This window comes from Rattus norvegicus, chromosome 5 (genome assembly GCF_036323735.1).
Source record: "Rattus norvegicus strain BN/NHsdMcwi chromosome 5, GRCr8, whole genome shotgun sequence".
Taxonomy (NCBI): domain Eukaryota; kingdom Metazoa; phylum Chordata; class Mammalia; order Rodentia; family Muridae; genus Rattus; species Rattus norvegicus.
Window position 1 is genome coordinate 162,280,591 of NC_086023.1, and position 15,841 is coordinate 162,296,431.

The following is a 15,841-nucleotide window of genomic DNA, read 5'->3' on the forward strand; positions in this document are numbered from 1 at the left end:
TCTTTTCTTTTCTTTTTTTTTTTTTTTTTTGGTTTTTTTTTTGTTGTTGTTGTTGTTGTTTTGTTTTTGTTTTGTTGTTGTTCTTTGGATTGAGTTTTTCCTTTTAGTTTTTCGTGACAGATTTCTCTGTGGCCCTGGCTGTCCTAGAACTTGCTTTGTAAACCGGGCTGACCTCAAACTTAGTGAACTGCCTGTCTCTGCCTTTCAAGTACTGGAATGAAAAGTGTGTGCCACCATGCCTGGCAAACAATCTATTTTATGCACATGTGTGTTTTCCTGAATATACATATGTGCACTGTATAAGTTCCTCGAGTTCAGGAAGGAAAAGAGGAGAGAGGGCACCGGATTCCCTGGAAATGGAGTTACAGACAGTTGTGAGACTCCATGTAGGTGCTAGGAACCAAAACTGGGTCCTCTGCAAGAGCAGAGAATGTTCTTAACCACTGAGCCATCTGTGCTACTTTTTAAAGAGAAAAATACAACTTTGCAGTACAAAGGGGGTTTTTTGGGGGAGGGGGGTTTAGGGGAGAGAGGCATTATAGAGAATGAACCTAGTGCTCTGTCAGAGAGCTACACCCACAGAGAGTCTTAAGTTATTCAGTGTGTGTGTATGTGTGTGTGTGTTGGGGAGGGGGCATGCATTCTATGTCACACGTGCAGAGGTCAAAGGACAGCTCTCTGGAGTTGTTTCTCTCTTTCACCTTTAAATGGGTTCTATGGGTCAAACTCGGGACATCAGGCCTTTATGCAATTGCCCTTGAATGCTGAGCCAGCACTTTATTTGCCTACCCACACTTATCGCTGGTATCATAACTTGTTAGCTTGTTTTCTTGTTGCTGTCATCCCATTAACATACACCAAGAGAGTCATTTTCTTTGGGAACGTAACCACTGTGGGTTACCCATACTCCAGTGGAGTTCCCCCATCCATGTTTACATGAGCAGCTAACTGGGCTCAATGGATTATCAAAACAAGAGAGGAAGTTGAGAGGGTAACTTTTTAGAAGTCTGAGGAGAGCTTGGTGGGAGAAGTAGGGGTATTGATAAAAATACATTGTATACATGTACAAAATTTGCAAAGGAAAAATATAAAATATTTTTCAAATAACTTTTACAACATTAAAAAATAAATAGGAAGAATATCTAGGCAGCATAACACAGGCCCACAATTCCAATGGTTGAGCTACAGCAGGTGGATCACACGTCTAAGGCCATCTTAATTGACACAATGAGCTAAAAACAGCCTGGCTTATACAGTAAGGCACTGCCTCACAAACCAAAGTCTGGAGGTTATAGTACAATGGTAGGACAGGCACCAGCAGGGTAAGGGCCCCAGAGTTCACACCAGCAACAAAGTGGGAGAAATGATCAAGGCATTAAGGATGCCATGACCTGAAATGTCCAGAAAGGTTTCATCCATTTGGAAAATCATCCAAAAGCTTTCAGAAATGACTCCATTAAGGTCCTGAAAGGGTCCAGAAATCCAAAAGTGTCAATCAGAAATCTTTTCTATTATTTTTACCGAGACCTAAAGCTAACCTTCAAAGGAACTTGGAACTGTGACTTAAAGGTGAGGAATCAACCTGCCACATGGACAACATACTGGTAATCAGAAAATACCTCTCCTTTTCTCAGTGAAATATTGTAGATTTATCTCTGGAGGCTTAAACATTCTATTGATCATGGATTAGAGAGATAGCTCAGTAGATAAAAGCATGTACTGCTCTTCCAGAAGACCTGTATTTCTTTCCCAGCATAAACACTGGGCAGCTCACAGCCACCTGTAATTCCAGCTCCAATGGAACAGATGTCTCCAGCTTCTATATGCACATAAATTCATGGGCACATACCCACATACAGATACACACCCATTCACCTAACTAGAAGTCATAAATTTTTAAAGGTCTATTGATCAGGGCTCTGAAAATAACTTAGTGTTTATAGTATTGGATATGTAAGCATGAGGATATAAATTTAGATCTCCAGAACCTACAAGTGTTGATCACATTTAATTGTAATCTTGATACTATCTAGAAGCACGGAGTCTCAAGAAGGGAATATTTACACTGGGTGGGCCTGTGGGAATATCTGGGGTGGCAGGGGACATCTAAACCTATGTGTGAGGACCCAGCCCAATGTTAGCTAGGCAGAGGACCCAGAACTATTTAAGAATGGAGACATCAAGCAGAGCGAGCAAGCAAGTGAGCGTGCACGCATTCATTCATTCATTCATTCATTCATTCATTCATTCATTTCTCTCTGCTCTGGACTACAACAGAATGTGACCGGTTGCCAAAAAACTCTAGCTGCAGTGACTTCCCAGCTATGATGGACTGTAACCTGGATTATGTGCTAAATAAATCCTTTGTTCCCTAAGTTGCTTTTGTCAGGGTACTTTATAAGAAAGGAAACTAGAACAGCATGCAAATGACAGGCTTGGCAGCACTGTACCCCCAGTGCTAGGGAGCAGAGACAGGAGGGTCCTAGTGACTTGCTGGCCAGCCATGCTAATTGAAACACCAAGCTTCAGGTTCAGTGAGGGACCCTACCTTCAGATTTGGTAATTAAGATACCCAATGTCAACCTTTGGTCCCATGTGCCCACATAAGCAAGCATGTACACACACACCTCGCATTATTATTTTATTTTCTTGTTTTTCCTTAGATGCCTGTTTGTTTTCTAACTAGAGACCGAAAGGGTGTGGATCTGGATGGGAGGCGACAAGAGAAGAATTGAGACAAGCTGGGAGAGGGGAAACGATAATCAGAATATATCATAAAAATAAAACCTATTTTCAATAAAAGAAATTTTTTTATAAAGTTCCATAGATCAAATCGGAAACGCAACTTGAAGACATGATGCTACCCACCGTTTGCCCCTCAACAGCAGCTCGCTGGCGCCCTAAGACGTCTTGCAGCTGCGTGAAGTGCTGGATGAAGGCCACCACCTCGGCCTGAAAGCGCTGCGTGTGCACGTACTGCACGGAGGCCATCTGCAGGCTCACACGGATGTCATGCTCTCTCTGAAGCAGAGGGTCCGGCTGCCCATATCTGAAAGTTGGGACAAATAAAGGACTCAGACAGCAGCACAATTTGAGGATTAAAAGAAAACTAAGGTTGCTTTAAGGACTTCTCTTCCAAAAAGCTTTAGCTATTAAACTGAAAAGCCCCCAAAACAAGCCTGTTACTAATTTTTCACACTGTGCTAAGGTAAATGAAAGTGTGGTGTGGCAACCAGGGCAACCAAGAGTGGGTCCCACTGAGCATAAACTCACACTTCCACAACAACCTGAACTGCGTGCACAGCACCTCCTGTTCCTGCCTTAAGGGCTGCAGCTGCTCCCAGCAGAGCCTGGGGCAATATGGGTTTGGGAAGTAATTTTAAAAGCCCTGGAAAATGGAAGCAACAGAACTACTGCTTCAGGGGAAAGGGGTTTCTCAAACCAGAGAGGTGCGTTTCACTCCTTTTTTCAGGGAAATGTAGACTGTAAGGTCGAGTGTGGATTCACACATGAACAGAGGACTTTTATAGTCACTCTGGATCTAACGGGCCAAGATGCCACAGTAAGTGGAAGAACTTCATATTTACTAAGGAATGCACTTTTGTGCCAAGCAGAAAAGTAACAGTTCACATTGTCTCATTTATTGGAGAATCATGTTATTGTGATTATATAAAATAAACAAATCAATCTAAACCTAGAAGTCCAATTTCTCAGGAGCGAACAATAACGTTCCAGTGAGGAGTTCTGAGACCTGGGAGAGAGGGAGGCAAGGGAGATTGAACCCAGGGGCTTCACACATGCTGGCAACACTCTACTGCTAAGCTACATCTTCTGCCCATAGACGGTTTGGTTGAAACCACTTTTCTCAGCACTAACAGAACACTGAAAGTGGGGGTAACCTTACATAAGAATACACATTCTTGGGGTTGGGGATTTCCCTCAGTGGTAGAGTGCTTGCCTAGCAACCGCAAGGCTCTAGGTTCAGTCCCCAGCTCCGAAAAAAAGGGAAAAAAAAAAAAAAAAAGAAAAAGAATACACATTCTCTAATACCTCTTAAGAAAACTGAACACCTCATCCAGGAAACCATACTTTAAGGTAAACAGATAGGCCTAAATATACCCTCTAAAAGCCAACAAGGAACTCAATATAAGTCATATTTATTAGCAAAACCAGCACACTCTCATTATTCAGCATGAGCAATGCTCTCAGACTAAAACCATGCCAGAGCACTCAGTGCTATGTGGAAGCTTGGAGACTGCTCAGCTCAGGCCCCCATCACAGACTAGGAAAAGTGGCACATAGAGTAAGTGACTTGCTTTGACTCCAAGTTGGTTGGAGCTGACAGAGCCCAGATCTTCTGATAACTGGGATTATGTCAATCTTATCCCATATTTATAAGGCACTAAATAATCTCCAACGCAAATCTTCTTTATGAAAATTCTATATAAATCAGGAGTCTTCACAAGCTAGAGCTTTTCGATTTTACTTTAAAAAGTAAATTTTTTTCCATTGTTTAATCAATAAGAATTTTAAACAGTGAGCTGACAAGACAGTTTAGTGGATCAAGGCACTTTCTGTCAAGCTTCAAGACCTGGGTTCAATCCCCAGAACCCACATGATGTAAGCAGAGACCCAGCTCTGCAAGTTGCCCACTGTGGAAGACACATAGAAAATAAACAAATGTAAAATAATGTTGAAAAAGAACTCCACAAACAGCAGTGACATGGCACACAGCTAGAGAAGAGGTGCAAGCTTTACTTGAAAGTCTGGAAGATGAGAGCCTCCTCTCCACTTGTGGTGAAGCGTTCTCTGTACAAGTCTCCGTGTGGCGTGAGGTCACTCAGAGACAAGCTCCCGATGCTCCCCTGCAAGGCCAGGTCTCCTTCTACGTGTGTCAAAACCAAAACGTTATTATGGACCTGTTCTGCAATCACTTAATACATCTGAATTAAAAATGATCTACACATGCCTTCAACTTCCATTTTTTTAATCAAACTAAATGTCAGAGGTAAATTTTCAGATGCCAAGACACCAGGAAAACATTTCATGTGCTATTTCTAAGGGTTTCAATGACAAAGTTTAAAGGAGTTGAACAAATCTAAACAACAACCAAGGCTACACAAGCCAGCAACACTGCATACCAGGGGTTAGGGAAAGGAATCAAACTAAAAGCACTGCCAACTTAAAGAGGCAGGATTCTGAGGTCAGACCACTGAGTAGATGTTAGAGAGCCATCACAAGGTCTGTGCACTGAGTTAGGAATTATAAAAGAAAGTGTCTGTGTCAGATGCCTGGAGTGACTTGATAAAAGAGGAAAACAAGCTGAAGCCTGGGGACAGACAGTGAGGACACAGAGTGGAAGTGGGTCTGCTGGGGAGGGGGGGGCACAGCCCTGGGGTGAGAGAATGGAGACAGGTGCTGCAGCACACGCCACTGAAACCAGAGCTTAAAATGATCCTTTCTAGGTGGGGGTGGGGGTTACGGTGGCTCCCTGGTATGGGAGACCAGACTAGTCTACATGGACGTTCCAGGCCAGTTATTGAGCTACTGCTATTCCTACAAGACAAAACCAATAATAGCATTACACAGCTGATGCCATGCTTACCAAGGTATATACCTCTGGCAGGCCAGATCAGCTCCCCAGGGACTCATGACATACATACATACATACATACATACATACATACACACACACACACACACACACACACACACACACACATCATTGATTCCTAATGTCCTCTAACAAAAATGCCATGCTTCTCCTAGTTAAAGACCATTTTTCTTGAATGATTTTCTAAAATCCTATCAGACCATGAGGCCTGTATATTAGCCCATTTCTTCTCCAGTGATGTTTCTGATACCATGACAGCATCAGCATCTTAATGTTCACTGTTGTATTGCACATCCCTTAAGGAAGGAGCAGGGTTTGGGCTTGTGACTTATCTACCCCATTACTTACAACTTGATGCTCTAGTAAGAATTCCAACCCGCAAAATCCCGCCAGAGAGAGGCCAACTTTGCTGCAGTGCCCTACTGCAGACTACTATGCCCTACTGCAGACAACTATGCCCTACTGCAGACAACTATGCCCTACTGCAGACTACTATGCCCTACTGCAGACTACTATGCCCTACTGCAGACTACTATGCCCTCCCTACTGCAGACTACTATGCCCTACTGCAGACTACTATGCCATCTCTTGGCAGCACCCCTATTTAAGAGTACAAAAAGAAGAACTAGTTTCATTTTCTCACCAACAGCCCTTTGACCTGCCTGTCTTCCTGATCAAATTATTAATAGCTCCCCCATTTCACTCTCAAAACTATCCCCATTTGAACAATTTGAACAAACATTTATCTCCCTACACAGAACAATGCTAGGAGCCCATACAATCTTCAGAAGAGTCTTGGAATGGGATAGGAGAGGAGCAGGGAGGAAGTTGGTCCAGTCGCCTGCCTTTGTAATAGACAATGGTGATCCCACAGCCTGGATTTGCGGGCCACCACTGTAAATGATGGTCTTAGCAATTCTCACCATCAAGCCACAGTTGGCCTGTGAGGACAAATAACTTTGTCCTGGATATTTGAATACTTACTAGATCATGAGTGCTTGACTTAGTCCCACTTACCAATCATCTCCATGTGTGCTACTAATTTGGACACATTTGCTTTAGCAAGCTCACTGGTGGCCTTACTCAGCACAAGAGAAAGTGAATGAACCTAGGATACAAGATACAATGCAAAAAGCAAGTTACTGAGGGGACAGGGAACGGCAGGACAGAATGGGTAAGAATGACAACAGGCTTGGAAAGGTAAAGGTAAATATTACTTGTTCAGTGTGTGTGTGTGTGTGTGTGTGTGTGTGTGTGTGTGTGTGTGTGTGTGTCTGTCTGTCTGTCTGTCTGTCTGTCTGTGTGTGTGTACTCACACATGTGCATGCCTTTGTGCATGCATGTATCCACATGTGTACCTGTGTATCTGGGCTTGTATATGTATATGGAGGGCAGAGGACAATCTGTAGGAATGAATGTTCTCTCTTTTTACTTTTCCTCCCTCTGTTGTGTGGGTTCTGGGAATCCAAACTCAGATGGCCGAGCTTGCTAGCAGGCTACCTCACCAGCCCAAGCCTTACAAGGTACCAATTTCATTTATACCCCAAAGAAGATCTGGTGACAGAGCACATAAGGAAAAAATTCCAACTTCAGATCCGGCCACATTTCCGCTACATTCCTCAGTAGGTGGTAAAATGTTTCATGGTATAAAAACAAGGTTTCCCATCCTAAAATCCATCATTAGCAGTGCACAGTTCTGTAATGACTCACAGATCTGTAAAATCAGGTCTCATCTATAAAATCTATGCAGACAAATGATAAAAATGACCTGGAATACTGCCTAATACCTTTGAGCCTGTATTTAACAGAGGTCTCTGTTCAGCAATTGGACTTCAGAAGGACAGGGACAGAGACCTCTGTGTTAGGAATGGAATTCTCTAACAGAGGCTTCATTACACTAAAGTAACTCCAGAAAACACAGTTTATTATGTCTAAGAATCTGCTGGCAGGCGCCCAGCTCTTCTGCCTTAGAGGTCAGGCACTGAGAAGATGGTGCAGGAGATGGAAGGACATGTGTGCCGGCAACCTTGTCCTCCAAGTCAGACAGAGTGGGTGTTCAGGATTTGCCAGGTGGGTAAGGAACTCCAAGGAAAACAGGGAAACAAAGGCAGAAGGAAGAAGGTGGAAGGAGCCCTGTAGTCAGAGCAATGGCTCCTTGCTGTCATTGCTCTCACTCCTCTGACAGGGCCACAGAAGGATGGCAAGACAGCAGGATCCCACGAAAAGGCAATAAAATCCCTAGGCATCAAATCTCCAAAGATCAGATATCCTAGGTGTAAAAATGCTCTGTGGGAAGGAGCCTAGATGTCGCTGCCTGAACCTACCTCATGGCATGGCACCTTCACATCACTGAGAAAGGACCAGCTCTCCTGCCTCCTGACTCAAGAGTGACAAGAAGCACTTGCCACTTGGGTGCACCTGAATCCCATCCACCTACTCCTAATCCCAAAGGCAGGCTGACGTCATGGGGAAGGAGGAGCACTACTGGCATATGGAGACCAAGAGGGATGGCTCACTCTACACCCAAGAGACTGAAGAACTGGTAGCAAATGGAGCACTGACTCAGAGGGTCATTGTTGGTTTACTGACTTATTCCATAGTTGACAAAACTCTCCTCAGAGAGCCTAGCACTGCCGAGACCAAAGGAAAGGCCTCAAATCTCTCAACCTATTCACGCCTTCATATCTCATCCAGAAAAAGGCATTTGTGCAACATTCTAAAAACCTGAGTAAAAAAACAAAAAATACCCACAGAAACAAATGTGGGGGTATAATTGTGTACGTGTGTGTGTGTGTGTGTGTGTGTGTGTGTGTGTGTGTCTGCTTTTCAGATAGAGTCTCATTAACTGGCTTTAATTTTATTAACATTTATTTATTTGTATGTGTGTCCAGGCATACGTGTGCCCACAAGTAGAGGTTAAAGGACAATTTTCGGGAGTCAGTTCTTTCCTTCTGTCAGGCTTGACAACAGACACCTCTACCCACTGAACCATCTGACCAGCCCTAGAATTTTGCTTTAAAAGACTTCAGTGAAGAAAAGAAATTAAGGTAATGGATTATAGTGTTGGAAATCTTGAGGTTCATGACACATTTTCTGTGATATGAGAAATCCATCATAATAAAAATGCTCAAAAATTCTTGTTTCAAAAAAATACATTGTTAAGGAGCATTTATCTAGTCCTGTTCTCTACAGCATTGTATGCAAAGCCTTCAGAGCACCAAACATTTTATCATAGCAGGGAAGGACTGCTGAGGCATCTCCACAGGCACAAAGAGAACAGAGTCACCTTGCTAACACCAAATCCAGCCAGAGAATGAACACTGCCACTTCCAGTCACCTTGACAGGCCCAATGCCCAGAGCCTCAGAACACTGCCAAGAAGTGTGCTCCCCACCCTCCCCACCCCATCCCCAGCATTAAGTAAAAGGCAGAAGGGGCTTCTCCCCCATCTCTCCTCCCAGGCTTCCTGCTTCTAGAGGAGTGAAGCCTGTTCACAGGTTAGAGAAGCAAGACAACAGCAGCATGGGGAAATGGAGCTCCCTTCCTGGCTGCTTCCAGCAGTGCATGCAAGGCCGAATGTACTGAGACACAGATGAAGACCTTCCTCCCCGGGCACACGAGTTAGCAGCTGCTGCTGTCCCACCATGCTCGGCAGGCTGCATGTTTGCTACCTCTTTTTCCTACTATTTTCAATATGAATATCAAGGTTAAGTTACAGTCGTGAAAATCCATGTCAGAATAAAAACTGTAACAGCCAACAACTCGCTGGATGCTTGTTAGGTGGAGGCCTCGCATTAATCTCATCTAAAGCTTGGGACCATCCTGTCTATGGGCACTTCGGCATACCACCCAGTTAGTTCACTGATGGAAATCCTGAAGGGGAAAAGGTTCCCTGATTCACCCAGGGCCGCAGCTGCAGTGCAAGAGTCCGGATTCCAACAGGCAATCCAATTTGCACACTGCATTCTGTGACGACTGCTACAGTGAGCCCAGCAAAAGCCAAGAATGCTGTGAGGGTAGGAGCTAACCGAAAGCCTCACCCAAAAGCTGTGCAACAGAAGCTGCTTCCATGCACCAGACCCTCGGCGAGGCGTTTTGCATACAGACCTCACATTGTCACACAAGATGTCACACAATGAGGAAACAAGATAGGCTAGAGAAGCAAAAAGGATTCCCTGGAATCAAATGGCCCTGGTAAAGGACAGGCTGGGTTAAATAAACTAAATATTCCCTCTGCCTCCACATGGGCTTTACAACAAAACCTTCCCAAGGCATCGACATCACTGAAGTCTCTATTTCTCAGCAGCCCTCTGCCAATCAGAGCTCTTTTCAAGGACAAATGTAACGTGCTTACACTCCGATATGATTCAAACTCATCCTCAGGGTATAACGATACCTTGAGATCCAGCTTGGAGTTCACTGGCTCCTGCAGCTCAGACTGCATGGATGCAGTGGCCTCTGCCTTCACATTCTGGAGAGGGCCTTCGGGTGGCACTTTCATCGCATGGTTGTCTGCAGTAGAGCCAATCCCAAAAAAGTCCAGTATCACCACCCAGGTTTGCAGGGTGATCAACACATCCAAGCAGTTAAAGTCAACGTCGATGCTCCGGTTAATGCGACCGTAACTGGAAGAGAACTCTGGATGCTTTTTATCCACCAAGAATATATTGATGTGGACCAAGGAATCGTCAAACTTACTCTTTCCAACAAGCACCTTGGGCTCATCCACTGAGGGAGAAGGGGGTGGGGTCTGGGGGTAGCTCTTGTCCTGGACTTCCTTTTGCTTTTTCCGACATGTGGAGATGGGTCTTTGATACAACTGGAAGACATTAGGTGCTTCCTCCATGTGGGACGGGAGAGACCGGGGCATGGCAGGATACTCTACGCAGGATACCGAAGGGCAAGACTGGGAGAGGTACTCCTTCTGTGCTAAGCTGGATGGCTTGGGAGCCCCTCGAGACACCATCAGGCTCTTGTACTTAGAGTCTGGATTCTTCTCCAGTAAGTCTTCCATGAGGAGTGAGCGCAGGGCAATCTGGATGGATAAGGTCTGTGGATGGTCTTTACTGAACTCCACCTCAAAATCCTGAAACTTCAAGCTCACAAGCCCTTGGGCCCCTAAAGTCAGGTCACCGCTCAGCTGAACCTGCAACTCCGATATACAGAAGTTGGCTTGAATCTGAGTGAAGGCTTTGGATTCCTTCACAGACAAGGACTTCTGAGAAGCGCTAGAAAAGCTGGAGTGGCTGAACAATCCATTCTCCTTCTTCTCTGCAGTAGGCTCTCCACAGGAACTGAGTGGGGGCAGGGGAGAGTTAGGGCAGGGGGATGGCGGGGCACTGGCTGCAAACTTATTCAGATCTTCACTGTACACGAGGTTGTCCATCGTCTGCAACACCTGCTCGTACACGTGCTTGGCTAACACCACCTGCATTCAAAGGGAACAGCCCAGTTACTCCAGAACCATTTAAAATGTATTTGTCATTTCGTGTATGAAGGGGTAGGGAGGTGGGGTGTTTGGGAGGACACATGGCATGGGTACAGGTGCTCACAGGGGTTAGAAGAGTCAGACCCCATCCCCAGGAGCATTGCAGCAGCTGACAGCTCCCAACATGGGTACCTAGAACTGAACTCAGGTCCTCTAGAAGAGCAGAAGAGCCCTAGTCACCAAGCCATCTCGCCAGCTCCCTCTAACATTATCATCCTCACATAGACCCTCAATTCTAAGGTGGTCTTTCTCTGTTTACCAAAAGGCTCTAAGTCAGTTGGCATCAAGGACCATCATGTCTTTTCTGTCCTTTTCCTTTGCCTACCCACTTCTATTTTCAAGGCTCTCCCTCACCACTTGCAGTATAACCTACACATATCAATGTGCAGCAAATACTCCCTGGATGGAGTCGGCATAGCCACTCTTTCTAACCACACAAAGTAATTGCAGGAAGCAAGGAGACTTCCAAACGTCTCATGTGGGCACAGCACGGGACTTAAAAAGTAAGACTCTAAAACCACTGCCGATCAGCAGCAGTCAGCAGGACAAACAATGGCTAGTACTTTTCAAAAATTATGCAGAGCTGCAATTACATACTTCTTTCTCCCTTGCAGTTTCTGGTATTGGGGCTGGTGTAGGACACAGAACACAAGAGGCAAACATTGTCACCGAGCTGCACCCCCGGAGTCTTACTTTCTTTTAGTGAGAATTTCTTATTTAAAAATATTTTCAAGTACATCTTTTTTACTAATTAAGGGCAATTAATAGAGGGATCGCAACTCAGGTACAGAAATTTTGACAGACTTGGAAAGTGACCGTTCTATAACCCCTAATTTAATCTTCATCCCTACAGAGTTCATTAGTGGAAGGAAGCAACACAAATGACTGACAGGGAGTTTTACAAGTGAGAGATCAGGCTCTTGCCACCCACACACCCTCATCAAATGCAGACATTTGTGTGACAGATACAACGTAACCAGAGATGCTTGACAGCACCTGCCAAGGAAGCTCTAGCCAAAAGTGAAGGAGCGCTGGGAAAGACCAGAATCCAGGGACGCCTGGGTGGGTCACAGCAATACTGACGCCAGTTCAGGGAGACACAAATGCACCATGCTGGCCACTCTGTAGGCAACCAACCAGTTTCCACACCGAATTATGACAGGGCAAACGCATGCTGGCCACTCTGTAGGCAACCAACCAGTTTCCACACCGAATTATGACAGGGCAAACGAGGCAGGGCAGAACCAGAGAGCCCCAAGAGATACTGCACCTAACTGCAATCTGCACAGCCTGCTTGGACCTGATGCAAACAAACCAGAATGAAGACCTTCTTGAGAATCAAACACCAGCACAATACATAAGGAGACAAAGTTCAGAGAGACACATTCCAAATAGACGAGATGAAGTGAAAGAAAGCCTGAGATTTGCCTTAAAATCTTTCCTTTAAAAAACTGTTATTAGCCTTGTGTGTAGTGCAGATATGTACATGCATGTGCTGTGGCATTTACAGAAGTCATAGTACAATAGTGTGAAGTTGATTTTCTTCTTTCTCCTTATGTAGGTTCTAGAGACGGAACCTGATTTGCCAAATTTTCACAGCAAACACTTTAACTAAAGTGTTTACCTAAATCATTTCACCTCCCCAAAACTAGTTCATTTAAAAGAGAGGGGAAAAAAAGGCAAGTACTGGAAAGTAGAAACAGGAAAATCATATATTCAAGGTCATCCTCAGCAACATAGCAAGTTAGAGGCCAGCCTGGGATACATGAGACCCTGTTTCAATTAAAAGGAGCAAGAGAAGCTGGAGAGATGGCTCAGTGATTAAAAGTACTACATGATCTTATAACCCAAGTTCAATTCCCAGCACCCATACTCTCAACCATCTGTAATTCTAGTCCAAAGGGATATGATGTCTTCTTCTGGTCTCTACGAGCACTAGACACACATGCTAATAAAACACCCACACATACAGACCCATGCTAATAAAACACCCACACATACAGAATAAAAAGTTAACTTTACAAATGAGAAAGAGAGCTGAGAGAGGGTTTCTCACCTAAAGATTCATACCTAGGAGCCACTGATACTGGTCAAAGTTGTGACCATCTACAGCCTGACAGAGGGGCCACTGTCCTAAGATCCTGAAAACACTCGTTTTATAACCTTACTCTTTCCTCTAGTCCTGTAAAATGAGGAGGGGGGGAATTACTTGTGAAGGATACATATGTACGCAATGTACACACACACGCATGCATATACACACACCCTAACTGGCCCAATTCAATTCAGAGAGGGCAAGCCTAAGTTTACTCTGTTGAAAGGATTAGTCAATGGCTCGAATAATCAGTGTTATACAGTCTATTCCAAGTACATCCAAAGTGGGATAAAAATTACATCCTCTTGGGAAAGAGCAACTGGTTTTTTAAGCAGTAAGTCCCCATCCACACTGGGGAATAGGACTAGAGATCTTCTTTGTTCCTTTGTGACACATGAAGAAAGTCATTGCCAGGGACAAAATGGCACAACCAAAGGATCCCGTGTTGCTGAGGGCAGTGCAGCCCATGCATAATCCCAGCACTGGGGAGGCAGAGTCAAGAGAACCATGAATCGAGAGTCAGTCAGCCTGGGCTACAGAGCTAGACAAGGTCCAATGGGGTTTTTTTGTTTGTTTGTTTTTTGTTTATTTGTTTGTTTTTTAAAGATTTATTTATTTATTTTATATAAGTACACTATAGCTGTCTTCAGACACACCAGAAGAGGGCATCAGATCCCTTTACAGATGGTTGTGGGCCACCATGTGGTTGCTGGGATTTGAACTTAAGACCTCTGGAAGAACAGTCAGTGCTCTTAACCACTGAGCCATCTCTCCAGCCCCTGGTTCAATGTTTATTAGAGGAAATAATGAACAACATGAATATATATTGATATGTCCTTGAATTTACATATTTTCTTTCAATACTTAATATACATAAATACATACCATTATAATCTGAGTACTATAGACAATACAAATATAAAATGAATATACATGGGGCTAAAGAAACAGCTCAGTGATTAAGAGTACTTGTTGTTGCAGAGGACTTGGGGTCAATTCTCTGCACTCACATAGTAGCTCACAATCATCCACATCCAGAATTCCAGTTCCACAGAATCGGGCACCCTCATCTGGCCTACTTGGGCACTAGGCACTACACAATTCACTCTACACACACACACACACACACACACACACACACACACACACACACACACAGGAAAATTCTTCCTAATCTGAAATCAAAATACCCCTGAACCTACAACATTCCAAAGGTTTCTAATTTAAAAGCATTTCAAACTTCAAATTAGATATCAGAGACGCTCAACCATAAAGGTTTTGCAAATGTCCTAAATACACAGTTCCCAAACCTAAAATGTAACTGATCTCCCACATCTCAGACAAGGAACAATACCTGATTGGCTTTGAACTGCCCTGACCTGAAAGTCAATCCTGTGTTTGTTTACCTGAACTGGGTTGACGAACTTTCCTTCAATCTTCATGATGCTGGACGTCCCCAGCTCATCTGGACTAAGGGAGAAAGTCAGTTCAGTTTCTCTCTCGATAGGGATCTTCTCCAGCTTAAACTGGATGGTGGTATTGTTCAGGATATGGAAGGCTGGAAGAAGAGAGCAGAAGTGACAGAGCATGAACACTGACATCTGGTTTGTCACTGATGATCAAGTGTCCTGTATGTATAGTAAAGGCTATCTGACGGCGGGTTGGCCTGGCAACTGAGTCTATGACTGAGACCAAAGTGCACAGCAAGCAGAACCACAAGACAAGTTTACAAGGGAAACGAAGGCACTTTCATGACATGTTCTGCTTGGCAGCTTTAACATATGAAAGGGTAAGGCTGCAAAAATGGCTCAAAGGATAAATAATGGTCTGATGACCTGAACTCAATCTCCAGAACCAACATGGCTGAAGAGAGAACCAATTCCCACAAGCTGTTCTCTGACCTCCACACACAGCACTGCGATATGAATGCATGTGGGCACACACACACACACACACACACACACACACACACACAACAGATAAGTACATTTAAAATGTATCTGATATGGTAAACACTAAGTCAGTGCATGGACCACCTTACGTTCTCTTGGCCATGGAAGCCTGTTTTCCAAGCCAGACTGTCCCTTCCATAGCTTTCAGTAATAGACCCAGCTTTCTTGGGCCTCAAGACAGCACTGTAGCTGAATGCTCATTCCAAGCATAGAAAAGAACTGTTTACTAAGCATGGAAATGGAGGACTGGCTAGAAGCAGCCCGGTGGTTAAGAGTACATCTAGCACATTAGGCCAAGGCTGGCTCTCCAAATTTCAGATGAATCAGTGAAGGACGTTCCAGGGACCACAGAAGTTTTCAAAAGCATTACTTTCTTTACCAATGAATAGTCTCTAGAATGCTTCTGATTCTGTAGCCCAACTGCTTGGGTCTAACTGTCCATATCCAGAAGACAAATGTGGAAATGTCATTCCTTGTACCCTGCACAGACCCACTTACAAGAATCAGAGCAGTAAAGAAGCCTAACACACCCAGAGCCCAGGTTTCCTTTTATACTTACATTAAACTCTTGTGCTACCTTAGGCTGCAATATTTTAACTACGAAAAATGTACAGCTTAAAACAAAAGAACAAAACAGTACATAAAATAAGGTCACACTATATCCATCCACTGAAACATCTCAGCAAAGGAGCA

The 15,841-nt window shown here is 44.2% G+C and overlaps 2 protein-coding genes across 10 annotated transcripts in view; one reads left to right on the forward strand and one right to left on the reverse strand.

Annotated features, from left to right (window-relative positions):
• Positions 1-15,841, forward strand: part of LOC103692519 (60S ribosomal protein L9 pseudogene) — a 1,198,372-nt gene that overhangs the window by 665,845 nt on the left and 516,686 nt on the right. The gene's annotated exons all lie outside the window — the stretch shown is intronic.
• Positions 1-15,841, reverse strand: part of Vps13d (vacuolar protein sorting 13 homolog D) — a 225,390-nt gene that overhangs the window by 166,859 nt on the left and 42,690 nt on the right. For all 9 annotated transcript variants that reach the window (XR_005504466.2, XM_006239351.5, XM_006239353.5 and 6 more), the window contains 5 exon segments: positions 14,603-14,754; positions 10,010-11,041; positions 6,632-6,722; positions 4,759-4,885; positions 2,869-3,049 (listed from right to left, as the gene is read on the reverse strand). Coding sequence is in view for 8 of the 9 variants with exons in the window: in XM_006239351.5 (XP_006239413.1) it covers positions 2,869-3,049; positions 4,759-4,885; positions 6,632-6,722; positions 10,010-11,041; positions 14,603-14,754 (1,583 nt within the window). In the remaining variant the exon portion in view is untranslated.